The 22,345-nt window shown below is 38.1% G+C and overlaps 1 protein-coding gene across 4 annotated transcripts in view; it reads right to left on the reverse strand.

Annotated features, from left to right (window-relative positions):
* lnx1 (ligand of numb-protein X 1) overlaps positions 1-22,345 on the reverse strand; it is a 64,053-nt gene that overhangs the window by 5,511 nt on the left and 36,197 nt on the right. For all 4 annotated transcript variants that reach the window (XM_066719888.1, XM_066719890.1, XM_066719891.1 and 1 more), the window contains 6 exons: positions 12,969-13,213; positions 12,220-12,375; positions 7,904-8,112; positions 6,661-7,035; positions 3,538-3,678; positions 216-393 (listed from right to left, as the gene is read on the reverse strand). In XM_066719888.1, the coding sequence (XP_066575985.1) occupies positions 216-393; positions 3,538-3,678; positions 6,661-7,035; positions 7,904-8,112; positions 12,220-12,375; positions 12,969-13,213 (1,304 nt within the window). The remainder of the gene's footprint in view (positions 1-215; positions 394-3,537; positions 3,679-6,660; positions 7,036-7,903; positions 8,113-12,219; positions 12,376-12,968; positions 13,214-22,345) is intronic.

Raw genomic sequence — 22,345 nt, forward strand, 5'->3', positions numbered from 1 at the left:
AGACCAGATCCAATCTCCGTGTATTATAAAGTGATAAAGTGGGTCACACACATTGTCGGAGATGTCCTGGACGAGCACAGTATGTGTGTAAGCCAGACATCTGATCCCTAAATTAGAGCAGTCAGCAAATGGTTGCCAGGATTGGATTAGACTGTGTCTCCCGTGCTAAGCTCTGTGTGTTCATTGTCTGCAGTCGGATGTCTCGGCGGGGGTACCTTTCTTAATGGAGCCTTCTCTCCCCACCACCCCGTCAGGGTCAACATTGGTGACGTACACGGGCAGGTCCCAGCCGCGGCTCAGCATGCCCCCCGCCACGGTCATGCCCAGAGACTCGTTGGACTCCTTAGTGAGGGACACGGTCTTCTCGTAGCAGGCCGCTCTGTGGCACACATTCTGGGCAGAGGACACAGACAGCCATGTGTCATTTTGCACTTGCAACAATAAATGTGGTATTATTTTATTGATTTTTAAATGTTCCTCCACTGCCAAGAACTAATACAGAATAACGGCTGATTAATTTTGATTGTTGGAAGAAGCAATATCATATAAATATATTTCTGCAAGAGGGTAAGCATGTGTAAAGGGCCTTTTACAATACAGACCAATGATTCAGCAAACGCAGATCTTTTTCCACAGCAGCATCACTAGAGAACTAACCCATTCTCTTAAAATCAAGAAGAGAAAGAAATGCCATTCCTTTCTGGGGAAAATATGTTGTATAAGGAAGTGAGACTGAGTTGAGATGAGAGGAAGCCTGGCACCATTTTGGTTTAAAAAGAGACTTAAAATGATGGGCTTACAGATTTGCATTTTGTCTAGAATACTGTCTACAGTTCTTACCACATACAGCATGTTTCTTACACCCCTCCGTCCAATAAAGTATCAATCAATGTTTATTGGAACGCTTTTGCTGCACAACCAAAACTGCTTCTAGTTTCTCAAAGCCGTCTCTGTGTCTGGATGCAGGGGGAATGCTTTGTTGTTTATAAAGTTGTAATTAGCTGCCCTTGGCAAATCATATTTAATGCACTGTGCGGACAAAGTTGGGCTGATTTGATGTGGCTGGCAAGAATTCCTAGTGGAGGACCTAGAGATTTATATAGTTTATCACAAATGTATTGACACTGTGAAACTGCTAACAACTAGACTGACTTAGGAGACAATATTACACAGTGTTTATTGTTGATTGTTGTTTTTATTATTATACTGATTCAGATTTCAGTTTGATCAGAGTTAAGACAGGCAGTAAGCATTTGACTGCCACTCCACTGAAAGCAATGTAGTGGCATTCAAACGTTTCCAGATCCTGAAGACATTGAGACATGAGTGCAACCCTTACTACACAGGCCAAGAGCTAGTTTCAGTTCAGATGTATGCCTTCTAGAACTGAATCTGTCATTACGACCAAAAGTGAGATCCTCTGAGAACAGCGTTATTTCGATATGGTTTGTTGCACTGGGTACATTGGGTAACTGTGTGTTTGCACGCATAAACACTGTTTATTCACATTAATCTAGTGTTTTATGTTCTATATTGATCTATTACATTCTCTAGGTCCAAAGAGATCCCAATGTTCTCTACACTTGGGAGTAAATCTGAAGCAATTTATCAAGAAAGAACAGCAGAAACGCTGGCGAGAGATTGTGTAGCTCTGGTCCTGGTTAACGACTGATAAGAAAAGAAAAAAAGAGAAACAGAAAAAGATAAGAAAAGCTCCAGCTTTACTTCAAGGACACAGTTTAGTTAGTAATAAAAAAAAAAAGTCTGCTGATGAAAGTGAATTAAGAACGCATCATTATAAACACTAACGGCGACTCTGACAAATGACTGATGGAGTCCAGGCTTTGAGTGGACATTGTTTATCCTCGCCTGTATCTGAATGCATTCTCCTGTAAACAAGAGTCCATCCCACCCTATCGCTAACCTGCCACCTTTAACCTCAGCCAGTCCCAATGCATTATACCTGTCAGATGAGGCTCCCACTCTGTTTACTGTAATTCAAATATTTAGTGAGCGACAGAGCACAATCACACAGCACTATGTCTCTTAAGGAGCCCTTACACAACTCAAGAGCCTGACTAATGTCATGAAGATGGTGGTACTCTATTTGGCAATTCAAAGCCCCAAGACCTTTTCTTTTTATTGAAGAATTTATGAAAGGTTCAATGAAAGCATGAACGGACACATTTAGCGCTTTGTTGGTGTCGTTTTTTACATACAATTTGCCTCGTGACTTGTATTTTCTATTTTCTATTTTCTTTATTAAAATTAAGCGTTTGCAATTGAACTTTTCGATACTCCGAAAAGTACAAGATAACAATTCTTTGATAATGGCAGGAGGGAACTTGGTTGTCTTTCCATATGAAAAAAAACCGATTCCTTTTCTTTATCCTTCAATGCAAACCCGCAACACGTCCATTCCTCCTAGTCTGTTAAGCAACATAAAAATTAACTAAATTAAATGGCACACTTGTGTTCTGCACACTGGCTGTCAAGCTGTATCATTATCCTGCAGTTATGTAACATTTATAGAGATGCAAAGGGACCCACTCACAAACTCTCTATGCAAAAGTTATGTAAAGCTTGTTTTCTTTTTTGTTGTTTTAAAAAAATATATAAAACTTGGAAATCAATTTAAATTCTATACTGACACTAGTTACTTCTATGGTATCGTTATGTTTATAATCTACATATATAGTGTAATAGTTCTATTCATGTGTGCATAGATAAAAGGCTATGATGTTAGAAAACAGAAAGAAAGAAAGACTATCTTGGTGCATACAGGAGAATCTAGTCTTATTGTGTCATGAAAACACAACCAAGCCGTACTAGAAAAAACACATTGATGCCTTAAATTGTGATTCCAAATGGCAGATAAGACTGTTCTATTGCTGTAATAATACATTTCAGAAAATCCCAGGGGAACAAGACTGAGAATCGCTTTAATAATTTAGATGTTTTCTTCTCAATAAAATGTAACCTCAACAACAGCTGCGGAGGAGGGTTTCTCGGCATTAAAATATAAAAGATAACTTGGGGTTCGATTCTGCTCGTCTCTTCAATAGGATAATCTTTTCAGTTTGAATTATTTGATGATGATAATGAATATTTAGCATTCAGATATACATATAAAAAGAAGATACAATTCCTGCTGTGCGCACCAGTATCTTTATGTTTGTTCCAGAGGCTTTCTGTTCAGAACATGGAGGGTTTCTTTCTGCCGTGGCTGTGTCTGTGTGGCAGTGTGAACAAGCTGAGACTTAGTCTGAGTTGACTAAAGGCCCAGACTGAAAAGTAGTTCCTTCAGCTACAATACCTCATGCCTGTGGAACGTCATTACAGTCTTCATTTGCTACACTGAAGTATTTGAAACATTAAAAGAAAGTCATATTGATGCTCATAAACTTGAATTCTCATGTAGTATATGAGTACTTTCATTGAAAAGGGGGTGGAGAAGAGCAGCGAAAGGGCCTCCCTGTAATTTGTATCTCTCTTCACCATGTCAGGGTGGGCAGGCTGCTCTGGCCTCACGCTCACCTTGCTGGTGTCCTCGTCCTCCTCCGCTGTGGGGGAGTAGGGTGGGGGGCCGTTCATGTTCCAAGGAGCCTCCTGTAGGATGTCTGGGGTCTGGTGCCGGGTCTGCCGGGACACAATAAAGTGCACCCGCTCCTCGCTTGCCTGCATGACAATAGCCAGATGTGAGCGGTACAGCCATAAAGTCCCCTTTTTCTCTCCCGACTACGGTTAGAAATGGAAATCCTGCAGACACAATTAAAGGTGTCGCTGTTTAAAGGGATTCAAGCCCAGCGTTTCACAAGCATTTTTTCTCACTTCTAATACCAAGGCAATAAGAAACCACAAACAACACCTGCAGGAGTACAATCTGTCAGGTAATAACAGGACATCAGGAAAAACCCAGACCTTATAATAATCGCCACACTTTTTTTTGGTTTCTTTTTTCTAACCATTCCCACATGCTTTTTTCAGTTGATAGTTGTAAATCAGCTGTTCTGGACACAGTGTTGTGAAATGTCAGCTGGTGAAGCCCAGCATCTAGGCTACACTAAAGACTACCCTCACTTAAGAATTGAAGACACCCAGTAATACAGACCAACACATTCTACATGTGTACAATGTTTGGGATATCAAAGTCAATGCCCTGAATTCAATATCAAAACAACCTCTGAACCACTTCACAAATGTATCCATAAGCTATAGATGTACTTTAAGTATTAACACACACAATTAATAACACACAAACTTCACAATGCATGTTTGGTAAAGAAACTGTACTCAGATGTGTGCCTGCATCATAAACCATTGCTCTTGAAAAACAGTGTATAAAAGCAGCCATTTGGGTTGCTTGAGAAACTAAGCAGATACAAGTACAGCACATGGCTTTCAGTTACGTTTTAGCAATGCTGGTTATAATCAATTAAATATGTTTTGTGGTGGCAGAGCAACAGACGTCATATACATATCTACTTTGTGAAGAAACCCTGAAGTGGAGAAGGAAAATGTAAAGATGCATCATCCAGATTTACTGTAACCTTTTAGACTTATAAACTGATAAAGGAAAAAGTTCCCCCTCCTTGCTAGCTGAGGTTTTCTGTTCTGCTTCCTTGGACTCTGGTGGTGGACTGAATAGGCTGGGAGACCATCTATTAATCTGGGCCTTTAAACATATTCCAACCCCCCTTCACACACACAACTATACAAAACAGAAATGAAAATACGTTCACAGCTGAGGGTTCAAAGTGTAGGTCACTAACTTTAGTCATCGGTCTTGTTCAGGAGAGTTTTCCGGAGTTATAATAACAGTTGGATAAAGTTTTTCCCAAACAGACTAAGAAAATGTACAAAGAAAAACAAGAAAAAAAAAAAAAACAGATCCATCCTAATCAGTGGTCTGCCCAGCTGCAATTTTATCTGGGAGGAAAATGTTTGGGAAGCAGTTGCGGCCACATTTACCCTGAGGATATAATTAATGATAAACCTTCTTAAACAATGTGAAAAAAAACATAAAACCGTACACAAAGAAGTCTGTGCTCGACTGTTTCACGAGCCAGAAATGATTACTGCATTCGGCTCTTGCTACTTTCAGTTTTAACAAATTAATGAGGGTGTTATGCCGATAACTGGGCTTAGATCTGTCTGTATTGCCTTGATCAGTGCAATATACTTTGTCTTCATTCAACAAAACGCAACAAGATCAGGGTATACATAAATTCCTATATACAAGTCTTGCTTCAGTCTCTGCATCTGTCTCACTGCAATGGGAAACTGAGCCAAAAACATTGCACAGAAGTCATCCTCCCCTCCCCTGCTCCCCTGTATGATGTTACGTCACTAAAAGGTTTTTCAGAGCCTTGCCACTTTATGTTGATTCACTAGAGGGATTAAATGCACTGTCAGGCTTATTCAAAGAGCAAGTAGCAGGAATACCACAGATATATTTCCCCAGCTGTGAAAGTAAAATAGATTTTTTCATTTCCATACTTAATATTTTTTTTTCCCTGTAACAGTAAAAAGGTTAATGTCTGTCTCACTCTATTTTTAAGATGTCATCCCTGTGCAGAAAATTAATTTTAAACAGCCACTAAATAATTGACTGCAGCTCCGAACACCAAACCGATCATGCTAGCAAAAGTGACTGGCTCTTCTGCTTCAAACTGGAAATAATATCTCATTCCGTTTGAACAATTCACAAAATATTCCTTGCAAAGGTCGATTTTAATGAGCTGAAAGCCTGTTTTACTTTCAATTTAATGTAATAACAAGCCCTTAAAACCAATCATGCAAGAATTTTAATTATAATACCATTATGGGTAATTTGCCCAAGTACTATAATAATATTGGAGTTAGTGCAATATAAAATCCACAAGTAACTGATCTAGAATCACTAGACCTTTACTAAAACATAGACAATCTGGTCTTAAATTAATACACATTTGACACCATCTGTATCAGGGCCTTTGTTCAAGTGTCTTAGAGTTCTCCATGTAACAAACACAATACACTGTTTTCATTCTATGAATATCTCTATTAAAATCACTTGCATTTATTAAAATCCTGCATTTAGCACCAGTAAATGCTTAATCAGTTTATAAACCCCCCTCCAGTTCAGTCCAAACAAATGATTTGAGGTGAGTGTTTACAGACCCCTTTTAAAGGATGGTCCGAAGGGTTTCTCTCAGAAATATGAGGTTGAATCTGATGTAAGGGAAAAAAGACAAATACACACACACATTTTTGTAGATAAATATTTAAATAAAAGTGTTATTCCCATTCTTGTCATTCATGCGCATGTAATCGGAGCAAAGAAACAGGTCAGCTGCTCGTTTACACAGGGAGGGTTTAACTTGATACTGACAAGGGCGAGCCTGTGCTCTAGTTTGTAAATCAGTTATCACATCCATCAATTCAGATTTGCTCATGTAACGAGACTCCTTGTGTACATGAGCTCATTATAGGGAAGCCACTCCCCCAGTCTTTGAAAAGCATTTAGCCCTCTTGTCTTGGCTGTGAGGATCGGGTGCCAGGAGGCGTATTTTTGACAGAGTTTTTAGTCTCCTGTGTCAGGTGACGTGGGCATTGGGCTCATTCGGGACTGTGTTGTTCAGGAATTCTGTTCCTGTGGTGGCGGTCACTCTCACCCACCTGTATGAGCAGAGCCGCATGCTCTGGAGCCCCATAGCGCAGGTCGTGCCCATTGATGGCCAGCACCCTGTCGTTGATGCGCAGCTGTCCGTCCCGCGAGGCCAGGCCCCCCTCCAGCAGGTGGAAGATGAAGACGCCATGCTCCCCTGGCCGGCGCACCAGCTTGATGCCCAGCTGCTCCTCCGGGCAGCTCTTGGTCAGGATGACGTGGGTGCTGTCGTCTCGGGGACTGTAGCTCTCGTGGTATGAGTAGCCACTGGTGCGATAGCGGTGCTTCTGCTCCCGTAGCACCGTCAGTCTCAGCAGCTGGCATGGCTGCTTCAGCACCGCCAGGGCGTAGCAGTGCGGCACGTTGCTGATGTCTATGCCATTCACCTGAAAGACACCAATCACTCTGTTCAGCAACAAGAAAAATAAGCAAGTCTAGCAATGAACAAAATATGTGTATAATCGAATATTTAACAGAGATGCATTCTCAAGTCAGAGCCACTGAGATGCCATTAGATCTACAAATTCTAAAAGATCTTCAACATAATTTTAATTTGGCTCATGTTTACCACACCCTGGGATAGGAGATTCTTTAATTAGAATGAATTTGGTTTTACTTTATTATTGAATTCTACTGCAATTAAAACATGCTCAGTAGAGGACAGACTTTCAAAGAGTAATATGAAAAATATACTTTACCAGGAATAACTGCGACATGCTTATAGTGTAAACACAGGATGTTATACATGGCTGTAATATGTTATTTTCTGTTAAGTTATGGTTCCAATTACTGTAGCACAAGTGTTTGGGGATTTTTGTATTATAATTTTGTTGTTGTTTTTGTTTTGTTTTTTAGCCAACCTTAATCCTTATGAATCCAGTGTGACGTATATATTACAAACACTTAGCAGGCTTTGCAAAAATATATCCCAATCTACCAGGCCTCTGTATGTGACATATATTTCACGCTGGGTTAATAAGCAGCTTATTCTAAAATGTTTTCCTAAAAACAATGTCTTATAAAGAGATTATGAAAATGGATTGGAATGAGCAGAAGAAAAGAAACCTGCATAATATTTACCTCCTGAAATCAACTTTTGTATTCGTCCTGTATGATTTTTTTGTTCTTCATAAGAATTAATTCACCTAAAGGAAGAGTCAATGCTACAGAAATGACAACACAAAGTTCAAAAGTTCACTCTCCAGAGCTGGACGGTGAGCAGCATTAGACACCTTGGATATCATGATGTCATACCTTGAGTATCATGTCCCCTGGTAACAACCTCCCATCCCTGGCTATGACCCCTTCTCGGTAGATGTCCTGAATGAGAATGCGGACAAGGGGGGTTTCATTGCCCCCCACAATGCTAATGGCCAGGGCTTCGCTGGGGTTGGCCCGGTTGATCTTGATGCTGGTGATTTCACCATCGGGGATCAGGTGGTGCAGCTGAGGAAGGGCCAGAACTGCAAGACACCACAGAGAAGAGAGGCATTGTTTCAGTAACTCCTCTGCTGTATGAACTCAAAGTGGATTGGATTTATGGCATAGACTCAGTTGGCACCTGAGCATAGCTATTGAGGAGTCACCTCTTCAAGTTGCAATGAAAGGAAAGGTTCACCTATGAACATAAACAGTGAATGGGAACAGATAAGGTAAACCTATTGCTCCAGGCCTTCCTCTAGGGAGAGAAGGCAGCAGAAGAGGGATGGATCAAGGAAGCTAGAGAGCATCACTGCAGGTGTATTCAAAAATGCATCTATTTTTAGATACCCGTCCTGGACACAACAATATCATGAGGTATATATAACAAATGAAAGACAAAAATAAATTAAAATAACCTTCCATCTCAGACCAATTTCTCTAAACACATTATGCTATACTTGTTCTAACATTTGGCCTTGCTCTACATTTGCATCTGCAATACAAATGATGGTGATCACTGAGCCCTGTTCAGCTCGTTCAGTAAAAAAATCCGGCTGTGTGGTTTAGTGCCACAGGGGGGCATATGAGCTTACTATTTCCTTACCCAAAGATTGTCCTGCAGAACTACAGAAATCTACGTAACATATCCCAGGCCTTCGAAACCACAACAGCATATCAAGATTGTAAACCATTAAAAGCAGTATTTTCACAATTTGTCTAAAGATACAAAGATACCAGCATTACAAAAAATAATAATAATAATAATTCAAGAGGGAACAAAGCTTAAAGTAATCCATATAAACAGTAAATAACGGTAACTAAAAAGTTACAATATTTGACCATGAAATCAAACAGAATATACAAAATATATTTTATTATGAGCAGTATTCTCCATTTTTAATATGAATGTATACATCTTACAAAATGTACTGGCAGACAGCACTGAAAAGCGTCCACTGAATGGAGATTGTATCGGCACTCCTAAATTCACTTTTCCCATCAAGTAGGCTACTTTTAATTTTGTTCTTCACTTAAAGGTATAAGATAGAGAGTGAAACTGTAAGTTAATATATATATCCACCCATCTTTATTTAGCCTATCTTCCAAGGTTTGAACATAAGAAAGAGTTAGAAGCAAAAAAGTCTTTAGGTTTAACTTTGCATACATATAAAACTTCCACTTCCAACATAACTTAACATAACATTCAACTTCTGAAGCTTGGATAAACCTTTGATTAAACTACTACTCCCACCTGACTGCAAAACAGCAACACCTAAATGTACACTTGAGAAAACCAGAGGCCAAAATAATAATAATAACTTGCCCTACCTGATATGCAAACAACAATGATAGAGTGTTAGTGCTTACACTGTGTCGGTGCCTAGCTATCATGGAAAAATACAGAATGAACAGGAACTACATAGATTGCATCAAAGGAAAATGGTTTCCTCAGGGGATTTTGGCATGAGCAACTTACACATTCTTTCACATTTTCAAACACTTGTGATGTGTGTAAAGTTCAACAGCTGATGAATTCCACAGAGAAATGTGATCTCACAAGCCTGTTTGCTGCAGTGTGTTTGTCTCTCCTGTTCCCAGAGCCCTGGCTGATGAGTTTCCACCCAACTGAAATCAAATCAACAATGCTATGACCTTACTTCTCTTCACGGATTCTCCATTACCATTCGTCAGCTTACACTTCATGGTCCCAACGTTAATATTGTACTTCATTTAATCAATTTCCTTACAGGAAGCAATAGCACTTATTTACACTGAATTAAACAGAAGGGTAGAAAATGTCAGGGTGCAGGATAACTTTGATGTTACCGTCTTTTTTTCCCTCAAGAAGAAACCAAACAACATGGACAGTTTGTCGTGTTTGCCTTAAAATGAGTGTGACTTTTTCCGGAGCACCTTTATTTGACAGTAAGATGATTGTCCAGTCACGTGACAGAACTAAAATGAACAAAGCAGGCTAGTTCACATGTGAAACTCTGGCCTAGCACTCCGACCTTCTTCCTGCTTTGAAACGTGTGGTGCATACTCCGCTGCCGAGTCTGCTGAGATGCTCGAATCTATCCATTGCCAAATCCCTTCAGTCTTTCAGGATCCACCTGACTGGAGTGCCTCTGTCTGAAATGCCAATCAGGTTTTTCCACCCTCCTTCACCTACACTGCTACTCCCCTGACAATATGCAGGCGTAACTCTATGAAAACTAAATATTTCATTGCACTTTGCAGTTGCTTTTTTCACCGCACTAATGGATTTACTTTAGTGTAACTTGCACAAAACATTAGGCTTAGCATCCAAATGATGGGACTACCATAGAAACCATATGCCCAATATATATATATATATATATATATATATATATATATATACACACACATTATCCCTAAAAACTTAAAAAAAGGCTTTGAATCATAACAAATTTCTAAATGTCAATGTGTCCTCAGGCACTTCAGAGAGAAGGCACGTTAAATGCCAAATGTAGGAATGACCAGGTGGATATGACATTTTACAATGAGGTCATTCATGTTTGCGTGTATTATAAATAATAAACTCATGTTCATGTATATAATTTCCTATGTAGTCCAGGAACTATAAAAGATGATGTATGGAATCCGATGACCTACGCAAATGTTACATATATTATTTATAGATTATATATGGGACTGATGTTAGGGGTTACTGTAGTTTTAATAAATAAACAGTACTGCTTGTAGAGCTGCACATGTATTGACATGGAAATCATGACAACATAAAGACAGTTATAATAAGTATTTGTGTGAAAATACAATAGTAAGTCTTTGTCCTGCAAGTCATTTTCTGTTGTTGTTTCTACTTGATACACTCAATCGGAAGTCTCAATAAAGCATCTTAATTGCATTTCTGAGAATCTACATACTGCACAGCGAGAGGGGTTCCTTCCATTGCACTTGACTATTCAGTATTCACAAATGACTCTCAAATATTAAATATTCAATTTCCCAAGATCAGTTCTCTTCTAATCATGATATTATTATTTCTTATGGAAGAGAACAAAATGACAATAAAATAAATAATGTACCGAGTGGAGAATGATACGTGACAACCATCAGGGTTTTTGAGAACAAACAAAATATTCCTTGTGGACCACAGTACACAGAAATAAATGGCTCCGTTGCAGTAAAGATCTTTATCAAAAGGTAGTCAATCTCCATAATTAAACACCTCCCTGTCTATGAGGAGATCTTAATTATTCAGAGATTTACTGTAACAAACATGACAGATTATTATTGTAAAGAACCCACTTGCCCATCTCACCCACCAGCTCACTGCAAATTCCCAACCATGGTAAATGGTAACTTTCCATTGGATAGATCCAAGAGGCCTCTGCCAAATGTAAGAGACAGTTTAATTGTTCATGGTGCTGCCGTTAAAACCCTACAATGTTCCAGTAGCATGTTTGGAATCTATGATTGGCAGGTAGGGGGAACTTTTGATTTATTCCCCGCCACTTTAAATTTGAAAGATTGTGTAAAATGTCTCCTGGCTGCCAATGGAAGGACAAAAAGCGTTGCGTGTTGAATTGTTCACGAGTAAAATCAAATTTTTCTGTTCACCTGACATCTATGAAGAATAAGCTGCTCATCTGGGTCATATGTAAGGTAACTTAACCAGGACCTTTAATGGGCAAGCTTTCCCAAGTGCACAGCATTGTGTCTTTAGCAACATAAAGTGTAATAACATTTATCTAGTGTAGCACCACATTTGAGTCATTTATTAGATCGGGAGCAAAATGTGTTCCATTGTCTCCTAAACAGAATGCAGACTTTAATTTGTTTTTTAGGTAAAGAAATCTTGGTCAGAATCAAAAATGATCAAACCAAGTTTCAGTAACAGAATTTCAATATTTTCTCCTGGTGAAAAGAATATGAAATGCGACCACAACCTTTGCATAAACACCACTCCAACTCCAGTCTACCTGCCATGAGGACTTAAAAATGTGCTGAAATCCTGCCCTGAGCAAAGAGAAAGACATCTAAATAAGTCTCAGATTATTTTTCAATCATACACATACAGATTCACTCAGTGGTCTAATTCTCAGTAGGAATAGGTTTCTTTCTTTCACCTGCTGTAGTAGCACAAGTGTTGGTATCCTTACCTTCCTGTGGAGCATGTGCATTCCTCAAGTTATCCCTTTCTTCAACACTCTCAGCGACAACTGCATTCCCACTTTTTGTTCTCCTGAGGACACTGAAAGCCCGGTTTAAGCGCTTGAAGGACCTGCTTCTGACGGAAGTACGGTCGAAATTGCGAACTGTGGAGAAAGAGCAGATCAAGAGCTCAGTCTTAGCTTGACTCTGGCGGGCATGTCTGGACTTGTCTGGGATGCTTTCCTACTTGAGTTCAGCAAATCAACTGCTTTTGCATGCTCTTTATGATCACTGGGGAAAACAAAAAAGGAGGGCTTCCTATAAATTCCTGCTTCTGAGCATTTCATTAATCTCATTTCCATACTGGAGTCCTTTTTACAATCTCAACTGAAATATAAGCTTCACAGGAGCTATGCAACAATGAATAGTAATTTAGCCTTACATAATACAAAGTCCAAATGAAAGCATGTCATAAAAATAAATAAATAAATAAAAAGGATATTATGTGCAAAGCACAGTTGAAGTGAAAATGGAGGTGAATTGTAATGAAGGCCCTGGAATTTACCTTGTCCATAATTTAGCGCTGACTATCTCATGATGGGTGTACAGTTTGCTAAATTGAAATATTCTGCAAGAACCTGATACAGCCATGACCCCGCAAAGGTTGGCTCAGTATCAGTGACCATAATTCTAAGGATTTTTTAATTTATTTTTTATGTGTGTGACGTGTACTTTGTCTTTCACACTATGCACCCACTTTTTTTGCTGGCACTCCTGGCAGCGAGACTCGTGCTGCTCCCAGACTGGCTGTCCTCCACACTGGGGTCGAAGGCAGGGTTCACCAGACCGGGGTCGTCTGTCAGTAAGGCTACAGCCGCTGAGGCTGGGATCTCAGAGGGCAGAGTGGCGATGGTGAGCTCTGATGTGCTGTCCGTGCAGTCGCCTTCCTGGGACCGCCTCTTCCTGTCCCCTGAGAGGCCACAGTGTGATGCTCCTTTACACCTGAGGATAGAACAGCGGCCTTTGAACGATATACAAGCTGTGTTGATTCAGTGGCTTACTGCTCAGTTAACAACAACATCAACGCCAACAAAAAGCACCAGGGATGAACATGGGTGGAAGCCATCACTGGTGGCCTTTACAATGAACAATAAACAAACAGGAAAAAGGCTCCTCCCCAAAAATGCCTCAATCCCCTAATGAGGATTAAGTTACTTAAAAAACTAAAATGTTTGTTTCACCACTCCATTTGAAACAGCAAAACCTCTTTTCTATCAATAGTAAAGCTGTAAATAGGTAAATGGAGTTTCTAAAACCAAAATCTAAGTGAGTATACAAGTAACAACGATGGAGACTGGGCTAGTCCAGTAATCATAATGTAGTGTAATTCCCTAGTTAGATTTAATCTCAGTTTCTCAGGATATAATCCCACACATTTGACAGTAGAATGACTTTGATTTAGTAAGAGGAAATTAGCTCAGCAGTGTTCTTACTGTGTAAACTTAGCTGTCAGTTAAACAGGAGTTGAAAGGTCATGACCTTTCACCCATTGCTCTTAGACATAATGAAACTGAACTACTGATCCATGTTTGTTGGCTTTTCAATCTCATTTCATTCAGTTCCACCCCCCCAAGGGCTACCGTTTTCCACCATTTGCAGCCTCACCCTGACATACAAGAGTAAATGTATTGTTGCAGATAATGGATACAATTTATAGCCTTTGAATATAATCAAGCGCTGCTGGTAATGGGTGCAGGGAAGGTGTGGCTATTGGGGAGGCAGACAGATGACAAATTCAGATTAAATAAATAAATAAATCAATAAATAAATAAATAAATAAATCAGACAGTAGCTTGCAGGAAGCATCACCATGTTCTGTGAACGTACGGACGTCTAGAGATGTATAGCCTGTTAGTCTGACTAAGAACAACCTCCCAAGGTGAAATTTCTGTTGTTTCTAATGCATTCCACATTCTCACAGGACCATTTGATAAACAATGTAAAGCTTTGATTGACATGAATTCATCAGAACAATAACACCAAAACGTATGCAGGCAAAATAAATCACTGTTGCATGTTAAACAGAAAACATGCTGTGTAAAATTATACACCAGACTTATAGCCCCAGCCTAAACCGATTCAGATACATATTTATCACCTCCGTTTCAAAATACACTGGCCAAAGTCAAAGCCTTGCTCTATGAAAATGGTTCAGTGACTCCTGCCTATTTAAGAAAGTTGTTTTCAAAAGGATGGTTTACTTTATGCACCGTTCATCTTTTATTGTACAATATCATTTTATTTGACATTCAATAAGTGTTTATTTTTCTCAAAATAACATGGTCTGACATAACATTTTGTTAGAGAGATGTGGGAATGACAGGGTGTCCCTGAGATTCCCTCATTGTGAGACACTGGTGAGAAGATAAAAAATATATTATATTCACTTATTTATTTTGACAAAGGAAAAATAACTTATCTGGTTCCAACATAAAACTATTTTTAAAGATTTCACACTTTGTTTACCCTACAATTGATTTAGTTTGCATATAGGAAATAAGTCATGTACAGCTTGCAAGGCTGCAAACATTTTTTTTTATTTTCACTTTCAAAATAACAAGAGCTCTTCTGTTGGTTTAAAAAAAAAACTGGGATTAGAATGGATATAAACCTTTCAAGCTGCTATACAAAAGGTCAGCATCTTTAATAATTTATTTGACAGCTGGAGCAACATTTTTGCAGATCATGGCTTATTTTTCTGACTACCACTGTCTAGCAAATAGTTTCACGGGCTGTAATTACCACTAACCTAGAACTACTTTACCTTAACTAAAATCCCCAAAGTCTACCATTAGAGAAACCCAGGGTCTAGGAAACCCTGTTAATGGAAGGCTAAGGCAGTATATCTGTAATTCTGGAAAGGAATTAAAGGGACCTTTCACGATAAACAGTAGTTAATTCTATCCATTTGCATTTGTGAATGTATATGAAGGTTGCCCTCAATTACACTCTGCAAATGAATAAAAGTACACCTGACTGAAATAACTAAACTTGTGCATGAAGGATACAGTGCCAAATAAACATACCAGCAAGTAGGCCTAACTGTATTTTGTAATTGTAATGTGTTGAATGTTTACAGCAGAATTAGAGCACCTCCAGTCAAGTGGTTTCATTCCTGACATGAGTGTTTAGCTGGTGATACAGTTACAAGGCATTGATGACAAAAAATTTCTCCACAAAAATCAGATAGAACAACCACAATCCGTGCAGCACATGTAAGAAGGCCCCTATCAAAAAGAAAAGAAAAGAATATGATTCATGTGGATTTTGATTGACATTCAGAGCACAAGAGCTGTACTGATCGATGCTCGGACTGTGGAACCGACGCGGTGCAGCAGCCCAGTGGAAGACATTATTGCTCTGATCTGAGTCATGAACAACGCTCAGACCACTGCAGCTGAGCATTTTCAGCTCAAGGAGAATGTTTGGCCTGTGTACAGCATTCAATAACAATACAACTGTGTTGCTTCATTCAAATGTTTATTTTTGCTTTTAGGTTTGAAAATTGCAAGAGCTGAAATGTAATATAGGACAAATAGTATAGGCTACATAACAGGCCAGGCCAGGCATTGTCTACCTTTTCAGATTGTTTCAGGGGAATCTGTTTTTGTGGAAAAGCACCTATTTTTGTCTTTATTTTTGTACATCTCTTTAAATGGCTTAACTTCGAGTTCTCAGTTACCAAATAAACCAACAGTTGCTGTAATTCTCATTAGGCAGGGCAAAGTATACATCTTCAGAAGATTATGGGTATAGCTATGATCCTTGCCCTGAACTGACTCTCCCTAGTTATTCTGCAAGTCGAAATGAAAACGGTGTAACAGATTGGTCAACTGTGCTGAAGGGACATAAACCCTTCTTGGTAGATTGCCATGAAAAATCTCAATGACCGAAGCTTTAGGACTTTATTCTTTCTAGTATAGAGTGACTAGAAAGACCAACTTGGATTTACTGCTAAGACGACATTATTTCCTCAAGGCCTTAAAATTTGTTGATATGTAAAGTGTATTTTCTTAACATTCAGGAATGCAAGCTTTTGCCAAGTAAATTATTATTTTTTAAATGCATGCATTTGGTTGATTTTTATTGCCAATAACTTTCAATGTCTTTCTTTGAACATAACTATTCAGTAGGAAGTAATGAGGAAGCAGTGAGAATATAACAATAATAATACTGTTTAAATATAATGTCTCATACTGGATACAACTAAACTTGAATGTACATATACATAAGATATTCTTACCACAATGCACTCACAGTGCTACAATTGTGTAGCTATCTAAGCCAGTCTTAAAAGCTTTGGATAATGTTAATTAAAATCAGCTTGCCTTACAAGATAAAGGTAGAGCCAACTGCTTAAGCACTCAGCTGCTTGAAACGCTTAATGACTATCCTGAACAATAACATTGTGCTGTTTTAAATGACGTTTTCCTACAACTCTAATTGCATTTTTAAATTAACAGTTTAAGAACATCAAAGCAAACCAAACAAACAGCAATCTTCCCTATAGGTATCTGGACCTGTAATGCTTTTAGACTCTGAACCTATCTGTACGTCCTGGTCAGAAATAGTGATGTTAGGTATTACTATGTAAACAGCTCAATTATAGAGCACTGAGCTTGAGGAAATTACAGTCTCTCACACACACAGGCTTTCCGTTGTACATGACTTCAAGACCAGTCATTTCACCATCAGTAAACCCAAAAAGCTTTCATTAAGCTCTCACGTCCTGAAAACACACACTAAAAAGCTTCTGTCATCTAAGGTGTAGTTACAAAGGAAGATGGGAGCAAGTCCATGATTACATCATTTCAAAGACTCGACCAAAGGTTAAGATCTGAAAAGAAAATAATGGTATACATAGATTTCTTGTCAAACAATTTTTACAAGTCTCTCTCTTAGTGGGATTCATGCAGCCTTCAGTATTTGTTATCATCACAGGACAAAATAATAATTAGTAATGGCAGATTACAGGGCAGCACGCACATTAAGACAAAAATACTGTTTTCTTGTGAAAGCGCGGTATTCCAAAGCCTGAAATAAACATGACCACAAACTCAAACCTCTGAGAATTTGAAATCCTCTTTTAGATGAGTGGATTATCATCCCTAACCCAAATACAGTGTTTCTTATTACACAAATACACACACACCAATTGACCAAAATAATTTAGTGTTTCCAGAGATGATCAGGTGATCAAGAGAGAGAGAGACACTTAGAGACTGTTTTTACCAACAATCATATAAGCATGCCCATCCCGATCCCAATTCTATCATTCAGGGTGTGTTAAGTGGCTCAGTAGAGTTTGTAAATCTCCATAACCTTTCAAAGGCACTGACTAAGCATTTATCATAAAGATCACTAAGTTTGAAGACTGATGCTATGCTTTCCTATCCAAAAAACAGGCATCTTTGGTGTGAAGAGCCAGATGGCCATTTCGATCCATTTTGTTCCTGCATAATTCATCACAAACCCCAGTTCTGCCCAAAGGATGTCTGTGAAGACTCTAATACACTCCAGTAGCTTCCCTAATCCAGACTGAAGGAGCATCACAGTCCTTGTCACTCGCTCATTGGCAAACCTGAACAAACCAATCTTTTAATGCACAACAAATACAACCAAACTGTTCCTCACTTCAAACTTTCAATGATCCAGTAAGATTCCAGTATTGAATTCAGCCACAAATACATATATGTTATCATATATAAGGGATTTTAATAATCCTGCAGTAAATAAGTAGAACAGACATCTTTTCCCAGATGCATCTTTTTTGTTGTTTACTCTTGTTGTTTTGAATGACACAGAGCATGATTCAGTTGTCTTCTCTTTTGAAGGGATGGAGACAGGCTGACAATGATTGATGGAACTGCTTTTTAAGGGAATGGAGGAGGGGGTGTTCACAAAATGGAATTTAAAAGCCCATCAAAAAAATGCTTAAATATTTTTCGTACTAAAACTAACACCAAATTACTAACAGCAACACAAGGAAAACCATTCCTCTGTGGGGTTCACAAAGAGGTCCGGAGTGAAGCTCTCATTTATCAGGATTTCATGTCAAACTGAGCACAGACCTCAGTAGCGAACAGGTCTAAAGACTAAACCCAAACATCTATATTACAAATCTGCTGTGCTGCCCTTATGAAAATCATTGTACCAGCTCACAGATGTCTAATCCAGCAAAACTCACCCAGTTCTGATTATGAGCAACTGTAAAGCAACAATAATTTCATGCAGGTTTTTAGACAGTATTCGAAAGATTAATGCTGTGAAGAGTGATGTCATATTAAAAAACAAAAAAACAGAAAATAGAGTATACAGTTAGAGAAAGGCTTTCCCACTGTCGACTAAAGTCATGCATTTACAAAAATGAAATGCCATGTAGGTGAGTAATATCTCAACAATGTCAACTAGTAAGTGTACAAATGTTATTGTATTATTATTATTATTATTATTATTATTATTATTTATTAGCAGATTTTTCTAGGATTCACATTGGTTCCAGACATGTAGTTTGCTATCTTGAGGATTAAGCACACTGTTTGATATGTAAAAATATATTTCAGTAATCTTTAAACAGGCTATAAAGCAATTCAGGATCAATCATTGTCAGATTGTTATTGCCCTAGTCTGTAACCCTATGCCTAACTCTGACCCTAACCTTGTTATACATGTGATTAACAGCAGAACTCAGATACAGTGTATAAGGTATGCATGTGTTATTCACACATCAATGAGTTAAAAATAGGTGCCCATTATCGTAAGGTGTGACCGCTACATTAAATGCTTGTTTTCTTCAATTAAAATATAGTTTGGGTATTTGGTTTACTTGGAATTTGAAGAAACAAGGAAAGTTTTGGACTGAAGTAACAAACACAGAAAGATGTCCCAATACCATGTGTGTGTGTGTGTGTGTGTGTGTGTGTGTGTGTGTGTGTGTGTGTGTGTGTGTGTGTGTGTTACAAATATCAATAGAATAAAGTCTGTATTGGGGCTTTAAATCCATAAAGATGTTCACAGAATCATCAAGTTTATTATTTCAGTTAATGAAGAAGTCTTTTGTGTACAGTTGAACCTTATAAAGAAATAGTGTTGTTCCATACCAGAAGCATCCTTTGGTACTACATGAAACATGCATTTTCTCCTTCTCAGAGCCTTTGTACTTGACTGAACCAAGTGGTGTCTTTAGAAGAGAACAAAGTGTATGCATAATGACTTAGCTGAAATGGGTCTGTTTATTTAAACTGCCATTTTACATAAACACTTTTACTGGTCTGTGGTTGTCAGTCTTCAGCTTGGATTTCTCTTTCTGCTGCAGAGCTAAATCTTTTGTCTGACCACAGAAAAGATTACAACATGTGTGCCTCAGATAGCAGAGTTCACCGCCATGAGGTTTAATAGAATTATTACTAAACCTGTATCACTCTTCTGAATACATTACATTTACATAACATTTTCCTCACAAAACTTATACAACTGGTATAGCTATTTAAATCATGTAGCTTTTCAGATTTTCAAGTAATACCAAATTAAGACCATAACCAATTTATCAGCAATATGATAGTCCGTACAATTTTTTTCCCACAGAACTGAAGATTGTTTACCGCTAGGGTTTCGTGTGGGATCATTTTAAACAGTTAATGAGTTCCTCTCATTAATTGACAGATTTCTGACCCCTCCTTAACTTATCCACCTCCACTAGAAACAAAGATCAAGACATTAGCACTTCCAGCAAAAGGTTCAGACTGTTCTAGAAATTAAACAATTTAAATAATGTGTGACAGTTTTATTAGGGGTTTTCTATATTCTATCTTCAAATGTAAATTCAGCATTACAAATGATCCAGGCCGGATAAACCTGCTCATCAAATTAAGCACATCTAATTCAATGGAAAACAAAACAAAAACCTTCCCTCCCACACAAATTAGGAACACTCTATTGAGGCAATGGTTTACAATATATTTTCTTTTCAATGTTTTTGCAACAGAGAAAGCCTTATTCATTCCCAAAACAATAGTAATGGAAATTCCTTTATTTATCTCTTTATTTATTTGCTTTATTGTATGTTTGTTTGCTTCTTTCTTTGTTAGTTAGAATTCAACCAGGAACTCCAATGTAGTAGCAATTTTCACTTTTTCATACAGAAAAGAAATGAATTGCCTGTTGTTCGTACCCACTCTAAAGTACATTAAATTATTTTGCTTGACCCTTTGCTAAAGATGCTCAAGCAATAGATGATGGTTGTTTGAAAAAGCAAAGCACAGAATAGAGAATAGTCTGTGAATAAAGAACTAATGGGATTTGGGTTTGGGACTGTGGTTTCTTTTGAATAGTGTTTATAATCCCACTCCTATAAGAGCTGGTACCCTATTAGTTGCAAAGCACTGTGGACACATATATTTATTCTTCAGCCATCCCTTTGCCTCAAAGCATGGCATATTTGAAAAATGAAATTTAAAACTGCAATCTGATAATGATAAAATAAAGCCTTCTGGGCACATGAAGAAGCAATTCAGGTATTTTGCTATAATTTATCCAGCGATTTGTCAAACTGGGTTGGCTCACATATATATATTTTGAAGAAACAATTTATGAATGTTATGAAACCGAAAAATACAATTTAGGTGGCATATAGTAAAACAGTAATTCTATTTATGATCTCAGTTTGACTTCACATAAACATTATGGCCCTTAAGGTCCTGTAATATTATTAGAGAGTAGTTGTATTGTGTTCATTTAACAAAATACATATCTGTACAGCATATTGTTTCTGTAAGAAATGGAAGAGAGGGCAGTTGGGATTTGGGGAATGACAACACTGTGGGCCGTTGTTAATAAAAACAATACATGGTATTTAAGAACGAAATTACACCGTCTAATAAGCAACATGATGGGAATGATAAAAGCTGCTAACCAAAATAAACTCCACACTGAGAGTCTTTTATTTACAGTTTCTTTCTGTTCACTCCAAAATAAGATTACTCACCACATTTTAAAACGTTGGCTTGTTTCTCAGAGGCAGCCATTTACAATTCACAACAAACTATATTCAAAATGAAAATAATTACAAATAAATGATTATATTTTTCTTGAGTACATTTCTCCTTGTTCCACAGGTGGGCATAAAACACTGAAATGAAACCAGCTTCTATAATCTGAATGTTGCAGATAGCATGAAACCTGCCTGGACTCAACATCCCTCCCCTGATTAATTGCTTTGTTTCTATAACAGCTGACAGCCAGATAAAGCTGACACAGGCCAAGCAATTTTCCCAAGGTCCGGCAGCACCGCAGTGGCCGAGAGGGAGTGGATCAAAGCCTGGGGGGATGACTTGTGCTCTGCTGCTCTGACTGCATTGTCATGCGGCTGACAACGCCACCAAAGAGCTTCCGAGACGTTCTTTGTAACTGATACATCAAGCTGACAAAAACAGCTGTGCGAAATTATAGTTTTAATATATAGTAAAAATGTAAGACCTTATATTATTTGCAGGCCAAAATGGGCACATATACATCTGATTTTTTATTTTATTTATTTTAATCTAAAATCCATGTATTTATTTTATATTTTGAAACGTTGTGAGAACCTAAGCACATCTTATATTGTGACCATACATGATAAATATATATAGATTACAGATAAATCTATTTAAAATACGTTTAAAATGTATCCCATATATTCTAATTATACAAAAAGAGCCCAATTTTGGCATACATTATGAACACATACTTATATGGTGTTTGTTTTGTGTGGATTTGCATCCAATGGGACTGTTAATACTCAGATAACGGTGGAATAAACCCCACCACCTCCCTGCTCTGTAGCATCCCGGAAGAGCAGCGCACCACCAACCTCACTGAATAAGAAGCTCTTTACACTGTTCATTAAGAAACGTAGGAGTGTTGATGTCTGCAGCTGTAAACATAATGCCATTGTCTGAATGCAGAAAACGCCAGGTCCCACTAGTACTATAAGAGATTTTTACTCAATTATTTACCAGTGTTTTTTGTCCATATGATTAAGTGCTGTGAACAAACCAGTCCTTTACGCATTTGTGTCTGGGTTTACAAGTGTTT

The sequence above is a fragment of the Amia ocellicauda genome, chromosome 13 (assembly GCF_036373705.1).
Source record: "Amia ocellicauda isolate fAmiCal2 chromosome 13, fAmiCal2.hap1, whole genome shotgun sequence".
Taxonomy (NCBI): domain Eukaryota; kingdom Metazoa; phylum Chordata; class Actinopteri; order Amiiformes; family Amiidae; genus Amia; species Amia ocellicauda.